This window comes from Athene cunicularia, assembly GCF_003259725.1.
Source record: "Athene cunicularia isolate RWA chromosome 1 unlocalized genomic scaffold, athCun1 chr1_part1, whole genome shotgun sequence".
In the NCBI taxonomy this organism is placed as follows: Eukaryota; Metazoa; Chordata; class Aves; order Strigiformes; family Strigidae; genus Athene; species Athene cunicularia.
Window position 1 is genome coordinate 116,823,457 of NW_020799091.1, and position 21,894 is coordinate 116,845,350.

The 21,894-nt window shown below is 37.8% G+C and overlaps 1 protein-coding gene across 6 annotated transcripts; it reads left to right on the forward strand.

Moving 5' to 3' along the window:
* Positions 1-939: 939 nt before the first annotated feature.
* CD47 (CD47 molecule) lies at positions 940-20,050 on the forward strand. Of its 6 annotated transcripts, XM_026845268.1 has the most exons (11): positions 940-1,333; positions 2,670-2,717; positions 4,939-5,028; positions 8,230-8,331; positions 8,706-8,798; positions 9,349-9,444; positions 11,189-11,281; positions 12,777-12,808; positions 15,089-15,113; positions 15,785-15,812; positions 17,976-20,050. In XM_026845268.1, exons 1-10 carry the CDS (start codon positions 955-957, stop codon positions 15,808-15,810), a joined length of 984 nt encoding a protein of 327 aa, XP_026701069.1. In that variant the 5' UTR covers positions 940-954; the 3' UTR covers positions 15,811-15,812; positions 17,976-20,050. The 6 variants fall into 6 exon arrangements, with proteins under 6 accessions (XP_026701069.1, XP_026701061.1, XP_026701101.1 ...); XM_026845260.1 differs by lacking the exon at positions 15,785-15,812; XM_026845300.1 differs by lacking the exon at positions 15,089-15,113.
* The last annotated feature ends 1,844 nt before the right edge of the window (positions 20,051-21,894 follow it).

Consider the following 21,894-nt stretch of genomic DNA (forward strand, 5'->3'; position numbering starts at 1 on the left):
GGTTAATGGATCTTCATTTCCGATAAAATCTCAGCATAGCGTTTGGGTCTTTCTTGAACAGTGGTTAGTCACTACTATTGTTTTAGAACTGTGGTGCGGTGTGGGAGAGGAATAGTAAAAACCGTCAGTGGTAAATAACATAATCCTGTGTGCTGGTGATTTTTCATTACCTGCGTTGAATGGTTTTGTTAGTAGCATTCATCACAGTGATTTATGGTACAGGTCGTTTATTGCTACAAATTCTCCATTTTCAATTCTACTGTGTATACACTCAAATACTAAGTAAGTAATAATCTTACTTAATATATGGCATTGTGTGTGCACCTCCTTCATCGGAAAGGAAAAGATAGTTTGCAAGACATGATTCAAACCTGTGGGCATTTGGCTCCACCTTCAGAGATAAGAAGGAACAAATGACAAACCTTTGTTGACTAAGATGCCCTGCATGCCTTTTCTCAGAAGTGTAAAAGTAGAATTTTTTTTTCCCCTGTGCCCTTAATGAACTGTAAAGGATGCTTGTGGGGAGCTAATGCCTGCACCTCGGCTTTTAGAAACCTGTGTGATCAGCAGCAAAAATTTGGAACATCAATGAGACAACGTGTGGTTAATGTTAGGTGTAAGCTTTGCAGAAACCAGGCCTTAACGTGACATCTCTGCCTGTGTCATCTTAGGGGAAGTGTCCAAGTTAGTGGCAGCCCAAAGTTTTGTTACTTGTTTTTTTTTAAATCAATGATAGGGTATGGTATCTGTACATTAAATGTTTGTGAGAATGGCCAAGTCTGTGTAGAGGGGCTGTGGCTGAATGATAATAATGCATTTTTTCCTTCTTTTATTACTCCTTTAAAGGATGGTTCTTTTTTTGTGTTTTTTGGGGAGAGGTTGTTTTGTTTTCTCAGATCAGGTGTTGTAATTCTTTTGTTCTGTCTTCTCTTGTATATTAAGAAATATTTCTGAATGTGTCAATTTTCATTTTTCTTTTTAGGTTCTGCCCAGTTGATGTTTAGTGTGACAGATGTTGTTGAAAAAACTGAGTGTAATAAAACTGTAATTTTACCTTGCCATGTGATTAATCTAAAGGGTAACAATGCAAATGTCATGTTTGTTACGTGGAAAAAACAAGGAAAAAGAATTTTTTCTTTTGATGGAGCAAGACAGCAGTTTTACAGAGATCCAACAGTTCCATCAGCTAACTTAGCATCTCTGGCGGATTTACCCAAGGGTATTGCCTCTCTAATGCTTGACGGTGCAGAAGCAGCTGTCGGAAATTACAGCTGCGAAGTAACAGAATTGAACAGAGAAGGAGAAACAACAGTTGAACTTAGACAGCGCATAGGTGAGTTGCCTGCCATTGTTTTAGAACCTGTTGGGAGAGAAATAAGCAAAATCTTACGGGAAAGAGAAAAATAACGAATATGACAGTGCATTACTTTAAATTGAAAATATAAAAAAATGTGATACCCAGACCTTCTAACTTGAATGTGAATATGAGTTATTTTGGATTAAGTTATAGGGGAGTGCTTCTGTGGGAAAGATCTGAACACATTTTTTCATTCTCTAATAGCACCTGGAGATCACTTGTCTAATATAGTAAAATCTGTGCTTTCCCACATCTTTTTGATTATATAGTCGGTGATATTTTCAGCACCCTCATGTTACTGCATTACATACTGAAACATATGTCTAATATCTTTGTAATACAGAGATGTATACATCCATGACAGTGGCTGCAGAAATCTTTTCTTCGAAGAATTGCATCTTGCAATCTTTGGTTATGCTGGAAAAATTACAGATAGGAGTTCTGTATAAGAGCTCTAAAACTTGAGCGTTTTCCAGTGAGGTTGAAAATGCTACTACTAGATGGTAACTTGTTATGATTGTCTAGCATTAAATGTCATCTTCAGAAGATGATGTTTAAAATAATGGTGACTAAGTGATGAATTTCTCATTTAGTGAGCCATTTTATCTTGTGAGACGCAGCCCATGTGCTTTAACGCCTCAGCTATTGAATAATGGGATCTGCCGTACACATGCAGTCTGTCTGGTATTCTGCAGAAGTAGTTTCACTGAGCATATGTGTGTATTGCTTATCTGTTCTGCACAAGAGACTGGCTTCTTGCTTCTGGAAAGCTGCTCAGAGGCACTGAGTAGTTCTGTCAGCGTAGCACGTGGAGTCTTACTTGTGCACTGTAGAACTGTCATAGGACATTTTTGCTATTAGTTTTTGCATTTGTCACTAAAACATTTATGAAGCTCAAACAGATGTTACTTGTGTGCTGATGCAGACGTCTGTACAATTCCCAGTTGGGTCTAATTATTGAGTTAACCATATACACTGCAAAACAAATGTGATCCTGAAATGGATTGAGAGCCACTGAGAGAGAGAGAGAGAATGCTACAAAATTACCCAATTCTTGGAACCCTGCAAAAACGGGGGAAAGGGTATAGGCAGTTTTCTTCCTTCTCTTACAGCTTCTTCCTTACTCAGCCTTGTTGGACTGTTTTTGCCATTCAGTGTTAAGCTCTAGAAGAGGAAACAAGACTCAGGAATGTAGTAGAAACAAGTCCCGTGTGGAAGTTGTATTGTTTTATTTTTATTTTCTCTGTGTTTAGAATTTAAAAAGTTGTATAAAGCAGGAAACTGATGCAATTTTTCTAATTTCATTTTCTAGTTGTCAGTTGCGACGAGGAAAGTACCCCAACTCCAAAGGAAAAATGTGGTTAGTGAAGAATTTATAGTTGCGAGGTCACGTTAGGTTTGAGAGTATATGCTAAAATGTAAAAATTAGTCTTATATTTGAGGATTTAGCTCAAGGTAAAACAATCACTTCTTCTCTCTTTAAATTCTTCTGCATATTTTTTTGTTGTTTGTCCCTCAGTATTCTAGAGAGACTCTTGAGATAATAAGCCAATAGAAGAAAGTGTAGCAAGTGAGTTTTGAAAAGGGTTAGTGAACAGTGGAAAACCTGTACCAGTCTTCACTCTGTCCTTTCTGAGCAATGAACTCGTGCTGTCGCTACTAATATGTTCCGATTGATGCTTTTACCAAGATAGTCTTACAAGAGCCAACTATTCTCCATCTCACTTTACAGAATTCCTGGATTCACCTAGGAAGTGGGTAGCAGAGTGAGCAAGATTTCTGTGCCAGTGCCCTCGTCTTTGGGCACACTCTTTCCTGATCAATTATCTTCACAGGAGAGTGACCGTAAAGTTTCCCCTTTTTCTTTTCCTCTTTTCTCCCCTCTTCTTCTCTCTTCCTCTTTTCCTCTTTTCTCCCATCTCTTCCTCCCCTGTTTCCTTTTCCCTCTTCTCTCTTCTCCTCCCTGCCCCCCCTCTCCCCATGCCTGGAAGTCTCTCTTGTTAGTTTGGAAGTGACTTTCTTATACTGGCTCTCAAAAGAATACTTTTCGCCAGGAGTTTACTTTATTGCTATGAAGCACCAGAGTAAGGGAAATGTATTACCAGGAAAATGTGTTCAGCTGTTTCTCTTTTTTGCCTGTTACATGTACCAGCAGTATTGCAAGCATTTCTGTACAGCAGACTTTTAAGACTGAACCACGTGTGGTTCCACGTTGCATGCTGAAGTCCTAGCAGATGCCAGGCTTCACAGCTGCTTTCCTTCTATTTGTAATACCTGGTGGTGTCACCTGGAAATGCTACAGAGGAAATGAAGCTGCTGCAGAGTCTCTGCTTGCAGATACTTTGAATTCATTAATAATTCTCAGTTGCATCGAACAGCACTGTCTGTAGGATTTGGTTTATCTAGAGAACAGCAACTGCGCATTGAAGTTACTGTTGAATATTCGTTGCTTTTCTGAAAATGCAAATGAAGCAAAAAGCCTTCCTTTAAACAATTCATTAAATTTGGCTTCTTTTGGCAATAAGGAAGTTGGCAGATACTTTCCATTTCTCTGCCTTTAGTATATTTTGTGATTGCCTTGTATGTATGTTGTAACCACAGTATCTTCTTCTGAGATCCTTTGTGGGAGGAGGGGAGGAGGAGGAGGGGATTTGTGAATTTAAAACTGTCCTTAGGGTATTTACTTGGCATTGAAAGTTGTCAGGTATTGCTACTTATTCTGTGTTTGTGGAGCTGCAGATACAGCTTCTAAATGTGGAGAGTAAGTGCAAGGAGTAAGCATCTGAATGAAGATGAGAAATTTCTTTAGAAGCAAATGTGCAGGCAGAGGAATGGTGGCAAGTATAATGTAAGAAATGGAGACTTTGGTTTCCACTGAGTGAGTCCAAATGAAGTTACGAGCAGAAATGCAAGAATCAACTGCATTTTCTAGTTCAGTGGAGATACTTTCAAAATTTTCTGTCAGAAAGTGGCTTACACCGTCTTTCAGCACGAGTGACTGAACAGCCTAAGGCATCCAAGATGGATGGGAAAAAAGGCTAAGTGGATGATGGTGGGAAGACCTAAAGGAAAATGTGTGATTTCTAAAATTAACAAAGCAGTGTTTCCTTCTCATTTAGATTAGCTCCTGTATTCCTTATCACCCATCTGGATTTCTTCAGGAGTTACAGCAGTTGGAGGTAGAATAGAATAGCTGGGGAAGCATCAAATTAGCCTTTCTTATCTTCCCAGCTCGTTTTTCTATCTAATGTGCTGTTTGTAGTTCCACAAGCTAACTAGCTTGCACTGCCAGACAATAGCATAAACATATCCACTGCTCCAGCGGAGGTTAAGACCTCCAGTTTGGAAAATGTTAGTGTAACTAGAAATACTGAAAAAACCCTGTGTTGTCACACACAAGATCAGAGTGAAAAATACATAGGTAGAAGTCATAGCTTTCTTAGCCTGTTATAACTCTTAATGCTAACTATTATGTACAGTATTGAGCGATGTAGAGCATAGCCTAAAAGGAGCAATAAATGTAAAGCTAATAACCTCAGTTTTTGTTTTCTTCCTACCACTTTTCTTTGTTTATTCTCTAGGATCATGGTTTCTTCTAGTGGAAAAGGCTATCATCATAGCGTTGGTGTTCTTAGTTATTATTTTGTGTTCGGCTCAGTTCAGTATTATTGGTAAGTATTGACTCTAATTCTTTGCAATTGCTGATTTGTCCTAAAATCACTTGTGTGTGTAAAGGCATCTACGTGAGACAGAAGATAGTGCTCACATCTGAAAGATGTATGGTAGAATTGATCCAGATGATACACAGAGAGGTGGTATGTCTGCTTTGTCAAATAACTTGGCATTTGGATTGCTCTGGAATCCTCTCCTGCTCATCCACACTGTTACTAACATTTGTTTCTGGGCTTGCTTTTGTCATTAATTGGCTAACACCATGAGAACTACCTTGTATACAGTTCTCAAGATGGTTCCTGATAAGCGCTGTTACTCACAGGCTTGGTCAATGAGAGCACACCAAGCTACACTCTTCCGCATTTCGTAGTCTTCCGTGTCCTTTCCAGCGAGCCTTATACTTTTCCAGGACATGTAACATATATGTCACATAAAGCTATGAAAACACTAGTCTGCTGTAGCATTTGCAGAGTTTGGAACCTTTGAACTGAAAACATGGCCCCATCAGAAAGATGATGGGGCTTCAGCGTGCTGCTTGGCACCACAGTCATGCAGGGTGGGCACAGGCACTCTGCCGTAACACGTATAGCCCTGAGCAGTGGCATCTGGGCCAGTCTGCTCTCCTGCTTGGAGGCCAGGGCTAGCTTTCTGGAGTTAAGATTTTTAGCAGATGTATGTCTTCATAGACAAAGGTATGAGGTGCAGCCTAAAGGGTCTGTCTTTAGAGTGTTTAGAGCTAGCCTGCCATGTGGTAATGTTTCTGCTGCCAGAACTGTTACATATGATGAGCTTTTCTGCATGTGTTTAATTTTTGTGGGGTATAATTGGTAATACCTACTGTCATTGGTTAGAAGAAGGAAGCTTTTCTTCACTGTTGGTTCACCATGACATTATTGAATCATTAGAAACAGAAACGCATTTCATTTGATGGTCATAAAATCAATATTAGAGAAGGGTGGTACTCTCTTCTTAGTGTAAAATTGTTCATTAGTCTTTTAGCACTGGTTGAGTTATAACTTAACACCAACATCAGTGATTTTGTTAAATGTTTTTAGAGGCAATACATTCACGAGTGTCAACATCCTTAGATTTTTTTATGTAGTGGTATCCAACATCTGTGTAATGCAGAGTGTGCTTATGTCCTTGTCTTTCAAATGGTTCCCTGTGGTGCAATTTGTTACATCAGTCTTTTTTTTCAGCCTTTCTCAATTTGTAAACGTCTAAAAAAACAAACAAAAAAAATCTGCTTAGGGTTGAGTCCCTAAGAAATGGAAAGAAATCACACTTGGAGTGATTTATAATAATCACATACATATTCAGCCGTATATATGTAATTTTCTTTATTAACTTTTACTGAACCTCTGAAAATGGCTCTTGAAAGGTCCATCCATGGTCAGAGGTTGAAAACTAATATATATATATATATATATATATATATATATTTTTTAATTATTTTATTTCCCTAGTGGTAGATTCCTGATTTTCATTATTGTTTATAATGGTTTAGGAGTCTCTGAGATGTTCAGAAATTGTCATTGCCTTTGCATTCATAGCAGAAATTCAATATTTTTAGCATTTTCATAGGAAAGTAATAATTGTCCTGAAATAAGCATGGATACCTCCATGGAGAATACTGTCATTTGACGGAAGTAAATTGAGCCTGATTGGATTTTTTTGAATCTTTGCACTTTCTTGTGAGGTCTGTGATGTCTGTGAGGAAAAGTAATCATGCTAAACTTAATAAATGTGAGTGTGCTTACTGCTTGTTTTGGTTGGGTTTTTTCTTTTTTTTTTCCCCTTTAACTTACACTGGTTTAGTTAATCTGTGACTCCAGTGATGCTACAGTGTACCTTGAAAGATTTGGTTAAATGGGGCTTGATTTTTCTGTGTAACATTTGGGAATATGTTTTCTTGGTTTTGTGATTTATGGAGGGGGGGTGGTAGTTTGGGGGTGTGTGTGGGGGTTTTGCTTACAGGATTGGCTTTTAGGATTTAACAATAGTGTATCCATTACTTATTTTTGCCTTTGTGTCTTGTTTTTCTTGTTTAGCGTATTTATAATATGAAAAAATGTGAATTTCCAGTACAGATATGTGGGAAGATTTTATTATTACTACTATCCCAAATAGGTTTTTTTGTTTAAATGACAGTAGTACTCAAGAGTATGACTGAGATTCTGTTGTGTTAGGCAATGTGAATATAATGAGACAGAGTTTTAATTACAAGAGAGTGTATTCTGTAACCCTTTCATAGACTAAGATATATTAGAGGCTTTTGTCATATGTACACTCTTAGAATATTTACTGTATCTTCATGGGGTTTTTTTGTGCTAACACAGTGCATGTAAGTGGGATGTTAATTCTGTATGTGCTCTGTGTTTTTCTTTTTGAAGTTACTTACAGTATTTGTTCTCTGTGATTACCAGTTTCAACATATACCAAGATTGTTGGTATATTAATTTTCAAGCTTGGAGCAAGAGCTGCCTTTTTTGTGTCTTAGTTTTAGCAGTGTATAAGGCAGAAACAAACACGGCTTATTATGATGTTGTATTTGTACTGTTCCTTCTTTTCCAAAGACTACTGAAGTGCTGCTGCTTTGAAACCCTCCACTGGAATCAACCATTTCTGAGATGGCAGCTATTTAGCAGTGCACTTTTACTAAAAATTACTCTTGTCTATGGCATCTGAACATATAGGTCATCCCATATCTACTCATCCTCAAAGCTTTCTTGTGAGATGGGAACATCACCCTGTTCCCTCGGGGACAGAGGCGATATGTCGGAGCTCACACAGTGTCACAGGGAAGAGAATTAAGCCTGGAATTTCTAAATCCCTGTCTGACACTCACCTGAGCGACAGATTCACTGTAATGTTATTTAAATGTCAGTAGTACATCTACTTGAATTAACCTCTACCATTGTTCCAAAGTTAATTTGAGAACATATGCTTGGATTGTATAGATGGAATTAAGAATTCAACTAGAACACTGATGCCAAGTTTCATTTATCTGGGTAACCCGTATTAACCATATCAAACAAAGAAAATAAATAAAATCTTGGTAATACATACAGTTCTGATTTTTTAGGAGTCTGTTTCTTTGTTTAGGACCACAGTCCTAATCATAAAATGTGTGTATTTTAGTGAGAGAATCTGTATGTCTGATTGTTTTCCTCTCTGTCTCTCTTTGTTTTGTCTTTAAGCATTAAAATATGAAATTGTACCTCAGAAGAAAAGGGGCATTATTGTAGCAGGTATCATCTTCACAGCTGCTGCTGTTGTAGGCACTGTTCTTTTTGTCCAAGGTAAGTGTATAAAATTGCCTTCCTAGTTTAAGGGAGTAAGAGCACAAATGAACCTCTTTCATGCAGTAGTATGGAAGTTAGTACCATCTACTAATCTTAAAATAAAATTAAAAAAAAATAATATAACAGAAACAGCATTGTGGTTGTCAGACCCTGAGATTGACATAGGGAGATACAGACTACAAACCTATTTCTCGTTTTATAACCTGCTGCCATGGGTGACTGTTAGGGGCTAGGAAGTGACTTCTGGAGCTTCAGTGGGTTTTTTTCTGGACCCAAAAAACTTGTTGATACTAGTGATTTACTTTTGTTGCTTTGTGCTTTCTTCCAATCAAGGACTTCTGGTTTACTATTTTCTGTACAAATATTTTCAGATGACTATAATGCACAGAATCAGTCTGGTCTTGGCCTAATTGTACTCCCTGCTGTGATTTTGGTACCACTTCAATACTTTATGTTTGGCATGGGTGAGTATTTATTTATTCACTAGCTCAAGAACATACTGATAGTAAAACTGAGCTCCCCTCCCTGCTCCCACCCCCAAATTACATACTATTTTTATAAAGAGGTGCTACAACAGTGTCCTGGATTCCTGACCTTCCTAGTATCTCAAAACAGAATGTTTAACCTGTGTGTGTTTGGCTAAGTTGCTTCAGGGAAGAAGTAAAAATTAGCTGCTTGAAAAATGAGATTTAGGGTAGGACATCTGAGTGATTCCTGCTCTTCTTTCCCAGGTCTTGAGACTGGGATGAATAACTAACTCTCAGAATGTATGTTTCAATTTTTCTACTTGAGGTTTATTTAGAATTTTACTTACATATGCATAGATTTTTGTATGTGTATACACATAGAAGAGCCCTGAGTGACTTGCAGTGACTCCTGAGTTTTGTTACCGCACTGGCCAGCTGAGCTTGGAATTTAGAAGAATCTGATTTCTAGCTTTATGTGAATGATTTACCTTTTGTGTTTATAAACTTTTAAAAATTACAATTTTGTTTCTCTTTCTGTCTTTCCCAGTTTTTGATAGTTTACAACAAGCAACATTTGCTCTGATAGGTTTGCAAATTCTTGGTTACATAATTGCTGTGGTTGGTTTTGCACTGTGTGTCTCAGGTAAGCCATCTATCTTCTGTAGAAGTCTTTTCACTTTTGTCTACACCTGATGTTTGTTTATTTGTAACACTGAAATGCTGTGAAAATGGCTTCACTACATTGAGTTGTTAGCAAGTAAGTTCTGTAAATGTACTTTAAGGTTACTCTTTTATCTGGTGAAAGAACCTCCCAAAGGCAGCATTACATGTATCAGTTTCATTAGTATGACTATCCAGCATAACTGCATTCTATGAGCAGTTGCTTTTTAAAAAAAAAAAAAAAGTAATTTGTTTTAATTTTTCAACAGTTACTGCCCTAAAGAGTCACCTAAAACCAACATTGACCTTTTTTACTGTTATCGTTACTGATGCTTAGACTATTTAGAAACTAGGGTCACAGTAATTTTCTCGTGTTCAATGATAAAATCAGAAATTCTGTGTTTAATCTCCGCTTGTATGCGACTGGTAACTGAGTCTCTTGGAAATGAATACCACTGAAACAGCCTAAGGTGGCAAATGTGGAGACAGTAAACGTGGAAGTGTTCTTGGACTGGTTTACATCTGGTTGTGGCTGACGTTCTGTTTCAGCAGTGAAAAACAGTCACTGTTGTAAAGGAACGCCAACTAAACACCGCACACAGTGATACCCCTTATTCCTGCCTCTAACCCTCCTTTGTCCTCTGCCCTTATTCCCCTCCGCCCACCAGAAAACCCCACAGCAGAGAAAAGGGTGAATTTAGGGCTAAGCATCCTCAGCAGTGTATTTAGTAGTAGAATGCATGCTCCTGTTCATTAAAAGCATTGTTTTGTAGAGGCATTCTTAATTTTAATTTTTTTATTGAGTTGGGGGTTTAAGAAAAACTGTTTCTTGAGGTGGTTTCTAAAGATTTCTCTCATCTGGGTGAAATGATAGACTTTTCAGTGGAGTTGTGATGTGAGTTTTATGCTTATTGTTTAGTATTTGCAGAAGTATTTGTAAGGGGTGCCTAAGTGTTGTCAAATGTAATAGTAAAATAAACTCATGGGAGATGTCTGGTAAAGCATTAATCCTCTAGAGTAATACAAAATGGACGTGTTTTTATTGTGCTCTCAAACAGAAAGTCTCCCTGTTTTTTTCAGGGTGACTTTTCACAGGTCATATAAGGTAGACGTTATCTGTATCTCTGGAAGCCTAGCTCAGTAACCCTTAAGTGTCAGTAGAAAGAGCTCATCCTAGATTGAGCTCACAGACAGTTACAATGACTTCAAGTCCCTGGAAACAAGAACCAGAGAGTTTCTGTAGTGAACTATGGTTCAGTTGTAATAGCCTGGTCCTGCTCTGTGGTATCTCTGTAAACATGGAGCATTCCTTTTATCTGTGGTGGATTTGCCTCAGAACTGCCCTCATACCCTGTTTTATCAGTAACAGTACTGTATTCTGTAATCTAATGCACTTATAGTTCAAAACCATTGGGACTGAAGATGTAAGTTTAAATTTAAAATACAGTTAATGAAAGAATGTTGTGAATTGCAATGAATGACAGTAGAATAGCTAAACTGTAGTGGAATAGTACAGCAAAGCAGAATAAATCAGTAAATGCTTCTGCATCATTAAAGAGTGTATACAGAAAAAGGTGCAAAAGGTTCTGGGATAGCTTTGAAAGAGAAAGTAATTATGTCTGGTTTTATCAGGCTTACTTATTTCAGTATTCGGTTATATCTAAAAATATGTTTGTGCTTTTACTTGTGTCAGATGATACAATTTCTTTTATCAATTTTTTTAACAGCGTGTCCTCCCTTACATGGGTCTGTTGTGATTGCTGGCTTAGCTATTATGGCTATTGCAAATTTGCTTAGTCTGGCTTACGTGTTTATTATGGGTAAGTAGCACCTAATATTCTGCGTTATTTGTTTTTAGCACTTAAATATTCAGAAGAGCAATTTTTTCTATTGTACTTTTCAGAGGTAGACACAGCTTATTTGAACATAAGGTGTGATTTCACAATTGCATAGCTTAAAAAATTACTGAAAAGTTGTCTGTATATATTGGCTTTGTTTCATAAAGCCTGTGGGGAATCTTGAATAAAGAAATTTACAGCTTATCATAATTAACTGTCTTGAGATCAACACAGCCAGGTTTCTTAAGTAAGAGTGTTTCAACTGTAGGATGGATGTTGCTGTTTAAGCTCTGCATTTACACAGTTGGCTAGCTGAAGCTTAGAAGGAAGAGAGCAAAAGCATTTCAAGGATTCTCTAGAGCAGGTTATGGGATAGTGCAGACAAAAAGCTTATCAAAACATGAATTTAAAGAAGCAAAATCTGTCTAGTAATTTTTACCTCTAACCAAAGGTAGGTTAAAATAAGAGCAATTTTTAAATGCATGCCTTTCATTTTAATGAATCCTGGTTTTTTGTATGCTTAATTTTAAAAGCCAGGAGCAAAGAATAGCAATATTTTGTTTCAAAAACAGGTCTGTTCACTTGATCTCAAAAAGATGAGAAATTTAAAGGTAGAAAAGCCAGTCAGGCCTGCTAAATAGGCAAAAAAAGTATTAATGCCATGTGATAGAATGCTGGCATACCACAGCATAACGTTATGTAGACTTTACAACTTGGGTCTGAGAGCAGAGTGGCTTTGTTTGTTTCAAGCTGTGCATGAAGGCTCTTCAGACAGCTTGTTAGCTTGGGTGCAGAACCGTGCAATTGAGGATATATTGCTTCCAGACTCAAGCTGATGTGTATACAGAGTCAGCGCAGTCCCTAGTCTGCGCTGAAGTGTGCAGTCTTCCAGGTTTAGTGTGGGCACAGTCAGAAATAACAGACCCTGAAATGGGGAGGATTTCCATTAAGGAAGAAATTAAAGCAGAATGCCGTATATTTGATATTTGAGATAGATGAGGATAAGTCAGAAGTGTGACAGAGGTGAAGCAAGCCTTTTAACAACAATAAAAGTAACTTTTATTGACTTTGGGCTACTTGTATATACGACTTTGATGCTGTGTGCTAATGGTCTGCATAAATATTGCATCTGTAGTTTGATTATGTTGGCTGAAAAAGTCAAATATGACTACTGGGGTAGATTCCAGCACACCAAAATAAGCACAAAGAATAGTGTGTGGAGTAATTTGTTTTTAGAGCTGAATGCATGTGTGAGGCAATTTGCAGACTGTGCATGATAAGATTATTCAGTTCCTAAACAAAGGAGTGCTTAGAGGCTTTAAGAATTTGCAGGTCATCGTATTAAGTAGTTTTGGATCAGGGAAGCTTCAGTTTTTGTGTGTTGCTACTTCGTTCCAAGTTTTATCAGTAGGTATTTTTATTTGGTTGATCGTGATATTTATTCATCTGCCTGGTTACGTTTTTATAATTATTTTAGGTTCCAGAATGAAAGATCGTCCTCGTCCAGGGGTAAGCTTAAAATTAATAAATTTGGGGTGACTAGATGGCTCAGGGGATTGTAGTGAGATACTGAACCTTTCTTCACTAGTTCCCATTCAGACCAGGTTGGTAGCAAGCAAAAGTTCTGGCTGTGTAACAGATGTCTAATGTTGAGTGAGTTGGTGGTCTTCATTGTCCCTATTGAGTGTGTCTATAGTACTGTAATTGCCACCCTTACCTAATGGCTCCTCCGACTGTTGTGCCCAAATGGAGTTTCGAGGGCTGTCACAAAAAGATGGTGGATGTGAAGGGAAGTTGGTGTTCTTTTACAATGCATTCTTTCACGTGAATTTATAAAGACCTTTTGCTCAATGCAAAATAGCGTTGGATTTTTTCATCTAGGTGGCTTATAACAAAGGCTGAGGGTTTTTTTTCCTATGGTCTTCTACACCAGAACCCATTAATATTCTCTTGAATTCCCACGTATATGGATGCTATAGCCTTGAAACTTGTTATTTTCTTACTTTCCTATAATGCCCCTTAATTCAATTAGACCATCTGAAAGCAGAGTGTCTGTCTTTAGGTAACACAGAACAAATGGAAAAGCACTTTGTTTTTTTAAAGAATGTTTTTCAGTCACACTTGAATACTAGAGTCGTCATTCCTAAACCAGTAATTTTGACAGACTTACGCAGTGCTTTCTAGTGATCTGTGAATGTGAAATGCTTGATTTTTGGAGTTTTGCAGAAGCAAGTAAAGAGGCACAACCATAAAATACTAGTAAAATTTGCTTGTAGAAGGGGAGCATGACAAATATTATCCCATATCTTGGCTGACAGCCATCATTTGAGACGTGTTTCCTGGTCTCCAGTCTACAGTCTGAGACCCAGCTGTTGAGGAAACGTGGTTTAACAGTGGGGCAGGGCAACTGACAACAGATTTTACCTTTTTTTTTTTCTTTGATTTTTCTTACTCATTTTAAGGAATAGTATTTCAGAGGATTAATCTTTTACTCATAGGAGGAATATAGGTGTACCAAATTTTTTAAAAAGCCCCACATTAAAAAGGGTTCACAAAGTTCATTATGGTATAAAAATGAGCTGGAAGTGTATCACAGATACACTTCTTTCAAAACGCAATCCTGCCCTCATCTAACATGCCCATGTTTACTTGTAGAATGGAAGCAAAAGTAGCAGAAGGAGATTTTTTTTTTAACTTGGTTTTTGGTTGTAAATAAACTTTGAAATAGAAACCAACATGCTAAATAACACCCTTTGTGGAACTCTATTCTCTTTATGGGCTGTTTTCTTCACAAGGTGGTTTTACACTGCAGCACGGATTTGACCAAGAAATAGCCAGAATTACATACTAGTGAACACCATGTTACACTCTGAACTGGAGACAGGAATGAAGTCAAAGGAAAGTTTAAAACTTAGAGGTCATTGGAAATCTCAGCCACTGAAAGTACAGTTTCTGCAGCTGCAATTAGTGGAGGGTCAGCGACAGAGGAATTCAGGTGACAGTAATTTGTGCCCATGACTTTAGGAAGTTGTGGAATGACCTAGTGGAAAATTAAATGTGTTAGTATGTTGCTTGCTTCCATCAAGGGCTGTTCAGCTTATATTGCTGAATTTTGAGGCAATAAATAGGTGTGAAGTAATCTCAAAAATACACTTTGATTCTGTGTAATCTAAAGACTGTGGAAAACTTAATATTGGTGAAGTGCTTCATTTTGACACTGGGGCACACTTACAAAATGAAGCTTGATATTTTCTTGAGTCTGAGGGGGGAAAAGGTGCATATTTTGGAATCTGCCATCTTAACCAATTACTTACTGATTTTTTTTCTTAACATTTCTGTAGATTGTGTGTGTTGTTTCTGATGAGTGTCTACCAGACTAAATGCACAACTGTGGTTTATTTCCATTTGAGGAGATTACACTTGATTGCTTGGCTACAGTTTCTTTTTTTTTTTAAATCATGCTCCTTTATTACTAACCATTGATCAAATCACAGAAATGATCAGTTAGGTTTTAGAATTTAAAAGTAGTATCTGCATGCCTTTTGCTGCCACCTAGAGGTATTTAATCTGAGGAAAAATTTACAGTGGGGGAAAAAATAATAGAGAATGCAGTTGTTGATTAATTTTTTTCAGAACTCTAGTCATTAGTTTTATTAACGTTCAGCTTTCTTCATTTTTGTAGAATCACTACTTACTGTATATGTCAATTAGAGTAATTTAACTGTGGCGAGCCAAAAGTAAACATGAAGGCTTTTTATACATATATATATATTTTTAAATGTTTTGCAGAAAGCTGTAGAAGAACCACTAAATGGTAGGTGATATTCAAGGCTTATCTTATAATTAAGGGATTAATTATGGAGAAAAAGTAAAAAAATAATTGTACAACAACACTAAGATGGCAGATTGGTATGTCAGCTTACGTGGCTCTGAGTCAGTAAGAGTTTGATCTCTCAATGAAATTATGCCTGCAGCTCCAGACTCTGTTCTATGCTACTGTGCTTGCTAGCCAGTGGTATTGTTTGACTGTTTTAGGACAAATTTAGTATTTGGGATATTATATCCGTCTTCTTCGCTTTGCAAAGAGTCCAGCTTTTAAGAGGAAAAGAAGGACAGGTCTTGAAAGTTGACGTTAGTTGTTCTTCATAAGCATTTATCTTGGTGGAATACTTAGGATTACAGCAAAAACTATCCTTCTTGCTCTATTCTTCTGACTTTTCTTTGGGTTGGGGAAGCTACCATGGTGTGGGTACACTCTGATAGCGCTAAAGATGGGGGTAATTTATGGTGAGAAAGGGATGACTCTGAAAATAATTTTTTTTTTTTTTTTTTTTGCTTTTTTTTTTTTTTTGCTATTCTGTTCACTAACTGGCATGCCAAGTAGTAGCAAGTTCTAACCCAAATTTTAGAATTAATCTGAATATTAATTATGAAGCATTTCTTGCTGTTTCGTTCATTACTAATCCATTTGCTTGGCTTTTAAAGATGCAAAAGGAGTGATGTTAGAATGATGGTAAGTCCAACTGTTGTCTCCAGATCTTTATTTTAATTAATATGTATTTAGGGATTTTGATGTTCAGAGTTCCCCAGTGCTAATATGATGCAACTTGGAGGACAGGTTTCAGTGCAGGTGCTGTTGTTGCTCAAATTGTATTTCACTAGAAAGAATACATATTTTCCATGCCATACATAGGGGAAGAATGTATTTCTAAACAGTGAAGAGGATGAGTCACTGAGAGGGGAAATATTAAATAGTATGTTTCTGATCAATTGTGGAAATTATATAGTTTGCATGCTTCTTTTATGCTTGCACAGTATTTAAGATACAAGGACTGTTTCCTTACTGGTGAGTGGCTGTAATTTGGTTTTGGGTTTTGTTGTTAATATAACTAAGCTTTCTCTATGCATTTAATTGGTGATCTCCCATGGAAGTTCACAGGAAAATGGTTTAAAAGTAGATTTTCTTCCCCCCTCCTCCCCTTTAGATGTTTTTTAATTTATCTGGGTTTTGTTAGATTGTTCTTATTCCAATCAGATTTCACTCAGTTTATTATTTTTCAGGGTCAGATAGTAGTGTTTAAAAATGAACAGAACTGAAACGTATCTTAATAAAACTTAAGAACTGCTTAAAAAACTTCAACTTATTTTTGTCAAACCTGAATTTTGAACTTTAAGGTCTGAAGGTGCACTGTGGCTTCTGCCCATTGGTTATGTCTGGTGTTTAAAGCTCTACCAGATTTTGTAAATAAAGTTGTATGTTGCAGTGTCCTGGCCTAACTTAAGCTTTCTTCTGATTTGAAATGTCCTCAATGCTGGGATTAGTCGGATTTTATTTTATAACGACCTGTAAGACTGCAAGACCTACTACATGTAAATAGACTCCTCCTAATTTATAATAAGCCATGAAATGAGAGGGACTGTATTAACTTGGCCCAAAATTTCCGAACTGGTACCTAGAGTGGGTAGCCAAGTGTGTGAAGATTCTTGGTTCCTGCAGCTCATATTGGTCAGAAAAGCAACAAGAGTTTGCCTGGCCAGATTGCTTTCATTGAAGAGCTTAAATTTATTAAATGCTCAGGTTTGAAAATGAAAACAGTCTGATTGATTCTTTTTTGTTCAGAAGCTGTACTTCCTTTTCATGGGAGTAGGATAAAAGAGCACTTGATGCTATTGGTACTTAATGTTTCTTCCTGGAAGCTGAGAAAGCTTGTCATGAGGTATCACTCGACCCTTACCTTAGTGCTCCTCCATCAGATTACAACATTTTCCTAGTCAGGATAAAGAGTAAGGTCACTCTAAAGCTCTTAAGTTGCTTGAAATGTTTTATGCCACTTCTAGAAGGCATGAATTGACAATGTGACAATAAATGAGGTTAGCCCTGATTGGAACAAGGTGTATCCATTGATTTTTATTTTTTATTTTTTTTAAAAAAATACAGGCTTCTTTACAAAGACCAGAAGGGAGCTAAGAATGGGGTCAGTACAGTTACCACATACTGCTGAAGAGCAAGCTAAAGTTTTGGTTGGAGATTTTAAATAAGATGACTGTCCTTCTTGGGTCTCATTTAGACTTATAAAAACCTGCCTCCTCTTCTAGTGCTGAGGTAGAGCTTCCAGCAGCACAGAAATTGCTTATTATCCATTTCATTTTGACTTTTAGGGTAGGGTTAGAATTCTGTCTGCTTTTTCTGTCCTGAAGGATGTTTCCTAAATATAACAGAAGGTTTTACAGATTGAAAGGAAGGAGACTGAGTCGCAAGCTGGAGGCAGGAACCTTTTCAGCTTTACCTGCTTTCTATCTTAACCTTCCCTTGAAAGTTCCCTCACACAGTGAGTGGGGAATGAGTCAGATGCTGAAGCATACTAGCTTACAAAATAGCATGTGAAAGTAAACCAGCATTTGGAGTAAAGACAGGACAGGTCAGACAGCTAAGTCTGGGAGCCACTACAGCTTATTCCAATTCATGAGTTGGAGCTCCAAGGCAGTGTCCACTTTTCTGTTGTGGAGAGGCTGAAACATCACTTGCTGTTAGTACCAACTCTTTTCCATTGTTTGAGCACTAAACATGCTTTCAAAGTTGGAAATGAAAAAAAAAATTTCTTTAAGCTGTAACTTGGATAGGCAGCACAAAATGTTGCTGCTCTTCCCAAACAATCTTCTTTTTTTTAATTCCCAGAACTGCAGAGCTATGTGATGTGTGAAAAGTACACCGTTGTTGATACACCGTGGCCTTGAAGATGCACTACTCAACGAGAAGAAATTCAGGAAACTAATTGTTTTGCATGTGTGGCAGAAGTGCTTTTGATATAAATGATGTAATTTTATAGTCACAGCAGCTGTAGCGAGGAACATGTGTGTTTGCCCACATGTGATCTTTATTTTCTTTTGTTATGGTATATATGGGAAGGTCGAGGGTGAGAATATAAAAAGCACTGTTTGCCCACTACAGGGTCTCCCTGTAGTAATCCTTAGTGGTATTATTTTCAAAAACTATCATTAGTCACTGCTTTGGTAATGGGCCTGCTCAGCCCAAAGATTGCAATACCATTTAGACTATTGTTTTCTTTATTTGTGTGCATGAGCAAGGTATGGTCATACGTCTATGATACAAGCAGGAAGTAGAGATTGTACAAATACATCTTTTCTGACATTCAGCAAAACCTTTATAAAAAATTAAAATGCTTATACACAAAGTTGCGTAAGTACAAAGTTTACTCCCAGCTCTCCTTAAGTTATTAACCAAGTTTTCCTAATTCCATGACACAGTAGTATTCCTCTCTATGGACAGTAGTCACGTGTGCCCTAGTGGCCCCTATTTTAGTCCAGTGAGAGAGCTCTCCGTGCCTCTTCTGTATTCTTTGATGAGAAACTGCTCAGCTGTTGGGGCCTAATTCAGCACTGGAATTATGGAGCACCGCAGCTAGTAATTTTCATGCTGAATGTGGTTCTCGTGTGTGTTCATGTTGTACAGTGTGGACTGGAAACAATTTCAGGCTTTCTTAACTCAGTGAATTTGTAAAAGTCATAGATGCTTCATAAAAACAGGGGTTGTCCTATGTGGTGTATTTTTGACGAGAGTTTAAAAATCTATTTTCTTGAATGGAAGAAGGAGCTATTTAATTTCTGACCCAAGTTTGTGATGCTGCCATTACGTCACAAATACATAAAATAGAAACTAAGTAGGAGGAGCTGATGAGAAGTGAGGGGGCTCAGTTTCTGTATATATGTGAGTGGTACAGTTAATAATCAGTTTTCTAGGATTTGCACATTCCACAAGATTTTACCATGTTTTACAACTGTTTTGAGAGTTGTTCCAATATAGTTGGTTTCTCTTGGACTTTATGTATACTTTGTAGAAATCTTGACACTGTCTCCTATTTGTACTAAGGTAATATATTTCAAAGGCACACATGGTTTTCTCTTTCTAACAATTTAAAACTTTGTTTGGAAAGCTGTTGCCAAACAGTAATGTAATAAAATCCATGTTTTGAAAGATTATGAGTAATTTGGCACGTCTCAGAGTTCGATGTTACAAACTAAGGTTTATATCCGTATTGTGGGTGCATGTTGCGGAGATTCAGGTCTCTGCATGTTGAGCTCCAAGTCTTGATGCAGACACCTTACCTCAGTTTTATTTTGTTGAATTCTTGGTGCATCTGATTTTACAATATTTACTCTCATAAACAGCCCTCTTGCTAGGGCTGCAGGATTGAAGTGCTTAAAGCAACCCATGGTCCAGCCCTCACTCAAATCGGTGGAACTGGCCACAGTGAAGAGGGTTATTGATGTGATGAAACATTGAAGCACTTACTTTCATACCTTCCAAGTTTGTCAGTGGGAGTATTCATGTAAGATTTGAGCTCCTACATAGGAATATTTTGATACAGGTGTTTCCATAATCAGAGCAATCTCTACCTGAAGATGGGGAGATTACTCTCCATTAACAATTCAGTGTAAGTATTTACCCGATTAAGTACCGTGCAGAGCTCCCTATTTATAACTAACAATTCCCTCTGGCAAGTTGAAAGTTGGGCAGTTGAGGAATAAAAATCAAACCAGCTGGAATTCCTTGAGGTATTCTGCCTTATAAAAGCCATTATGTATAAGAGCTTTATGTTAACTTCTGTAAAGTGAGCTGCAGTAGAACTCGTTTGTGTCACTGTGGAATGAGGCCAAGTTGTTACTGGGCATTGCCAAAACATGAGGAGCTCAGTGGCCGTGTGCAGGCTGCAGAATCAGTTGCCCCAGAAACAGGAAGAAACCCACTGTGTTAAGGGCTCTGCTCTGGATTCCTTGTAGGTACAAACTTAAAAACAAGAGTTTAAAAAGTCATTGATACACCCAGCCCTTTCCCACCAGTAATTTAAAACCAAAGTTGTTCATAACTGTATGCTTCCATTTGTGTGTGTACCTATGTGTGTATATATAAATATATAGACATTTTAAATATCTATAGATCTATAGTCTTTACCCAACAAAATGTTTTTATTTATGAAACATGAAACAATTTTGTAAATATTGTGCTAATATACTTAAAAAAAATAAAGTAATTTTAAGTTGTTCTTGTGAGAAATTTTCTTGTTGCTATCACATTGAACTTGTGTAACTGCTTCCATAAATTCACAGCCACAGCTCTGCTCCCTGCCTTTATGCCCTGTCTCCCCCCAGATTGCTCACTGCATATACAAAAATGTTCTCAGTGTTACTTAGGCTGCTGCAGATGGTTTTGGTTGGGAGATCCTGGTGTTTCTCCTTAAAAAGGTCATCCAGTTGGGGAAGAAAGTATGTAGATTGCCCTCTATTAACTTTATTTGGACTGACTGACTGCAACCATCAAATTTTGTCACCTGACTACTGTGGGAGCAAATATGAGCTGAGGCATAACAAACTCCTGGTGTAACTTTAAAAACACAGCAAAGCAGTGTGTACTTCCAGTCAGTCTTCGTAATGCTTAAATGACTTTTCTGTGAGAGCAGAATTTTTTGTGTTACTGCTAAAGCAATACTGTGTGAGTTCTGGATTTTCTGAAGTTGTGTTTGAGAGTAGAGAAATGAGAGAAGGCTGTTAAGTCCTGTCTGGAAGTGTTTCCCCTCGCCCATTCTCTTCAGTGGAGCTGAGCTGATGGGAGCACTTAGAATTAGCAGTTCCCTGCTTGTGCAGGGTAATTTGAACCATGGCTCTTACTTCAAGATCACTTCTGAAATCTTTTGTGATTTCCCTTCACATTCGCTTTTCTCTCTAAAGGAGCCATGAACCACAGTTTGAGTTATGAAATTTAAAAAATTTAGAATTTTGCTGGACTAGGACCTAGCTGCAGGGTAAACTGTAAGCTCAGAGTGACCCTGGTCCTGAAGCTCAGGAAAACTCTGTGCTTGGGGGAGGTGCTCATCTAAATGTAAGTGGTTGGAGAATATCTCAATGCAATCACATCTAATACTGGTAATTCATGCTGTTCAGTCAGGTATCCCAGGAAAACCAACCCCAGCTGAAACAGTCCAGAAGCCTTCTGAAAGGGCTTCGGGGCCTTATCAGAGCTTCATCACTGAACACTTACTACTTTTGCCTAACAGCAGAAGTGGACATCCTCTAGTTCCTTCCACTTAACAGAAGAATTTGTGGTTTTTTTTTCTCCAGTAAATAATTCTTTTGTGCTTAGTGTTCTGTGCCTTTGCCATCGATACAGTCAGTAGTATCCTGGAGATAAGTACATCTTGCTTCCTGTATTCTTGAGGACTATTGCAAAACTTTCACGATGAAAAATGTGCATGAGCTGGGCTGCCTCTTTTGTTGGTTGCCTACTGTGCATGCTCCCGAAATCTGGCGAGGGTATGGCGGGACAAACCCTGCACGCCAGTCTCAGCACTGCAGGCTGGCCAGGCCCCCTTTACCGCTGCAGCAGGGCCATGGTCTGAGGGGAGGGAGTAGTCCCGAGGTATGAGGAAAGGGCAGAACCAGACTCTAGTACAGTGGATTGATGAATTGGCAAGAAACTTTAATACACAAATGTAAACAGCACAGAGACAAGGATCATCTGCTTTGGGGGAGGACAACTGCAGTGTTGAAACAGGTTTTGGTTTCCTTCTGTTCTTTTGCTT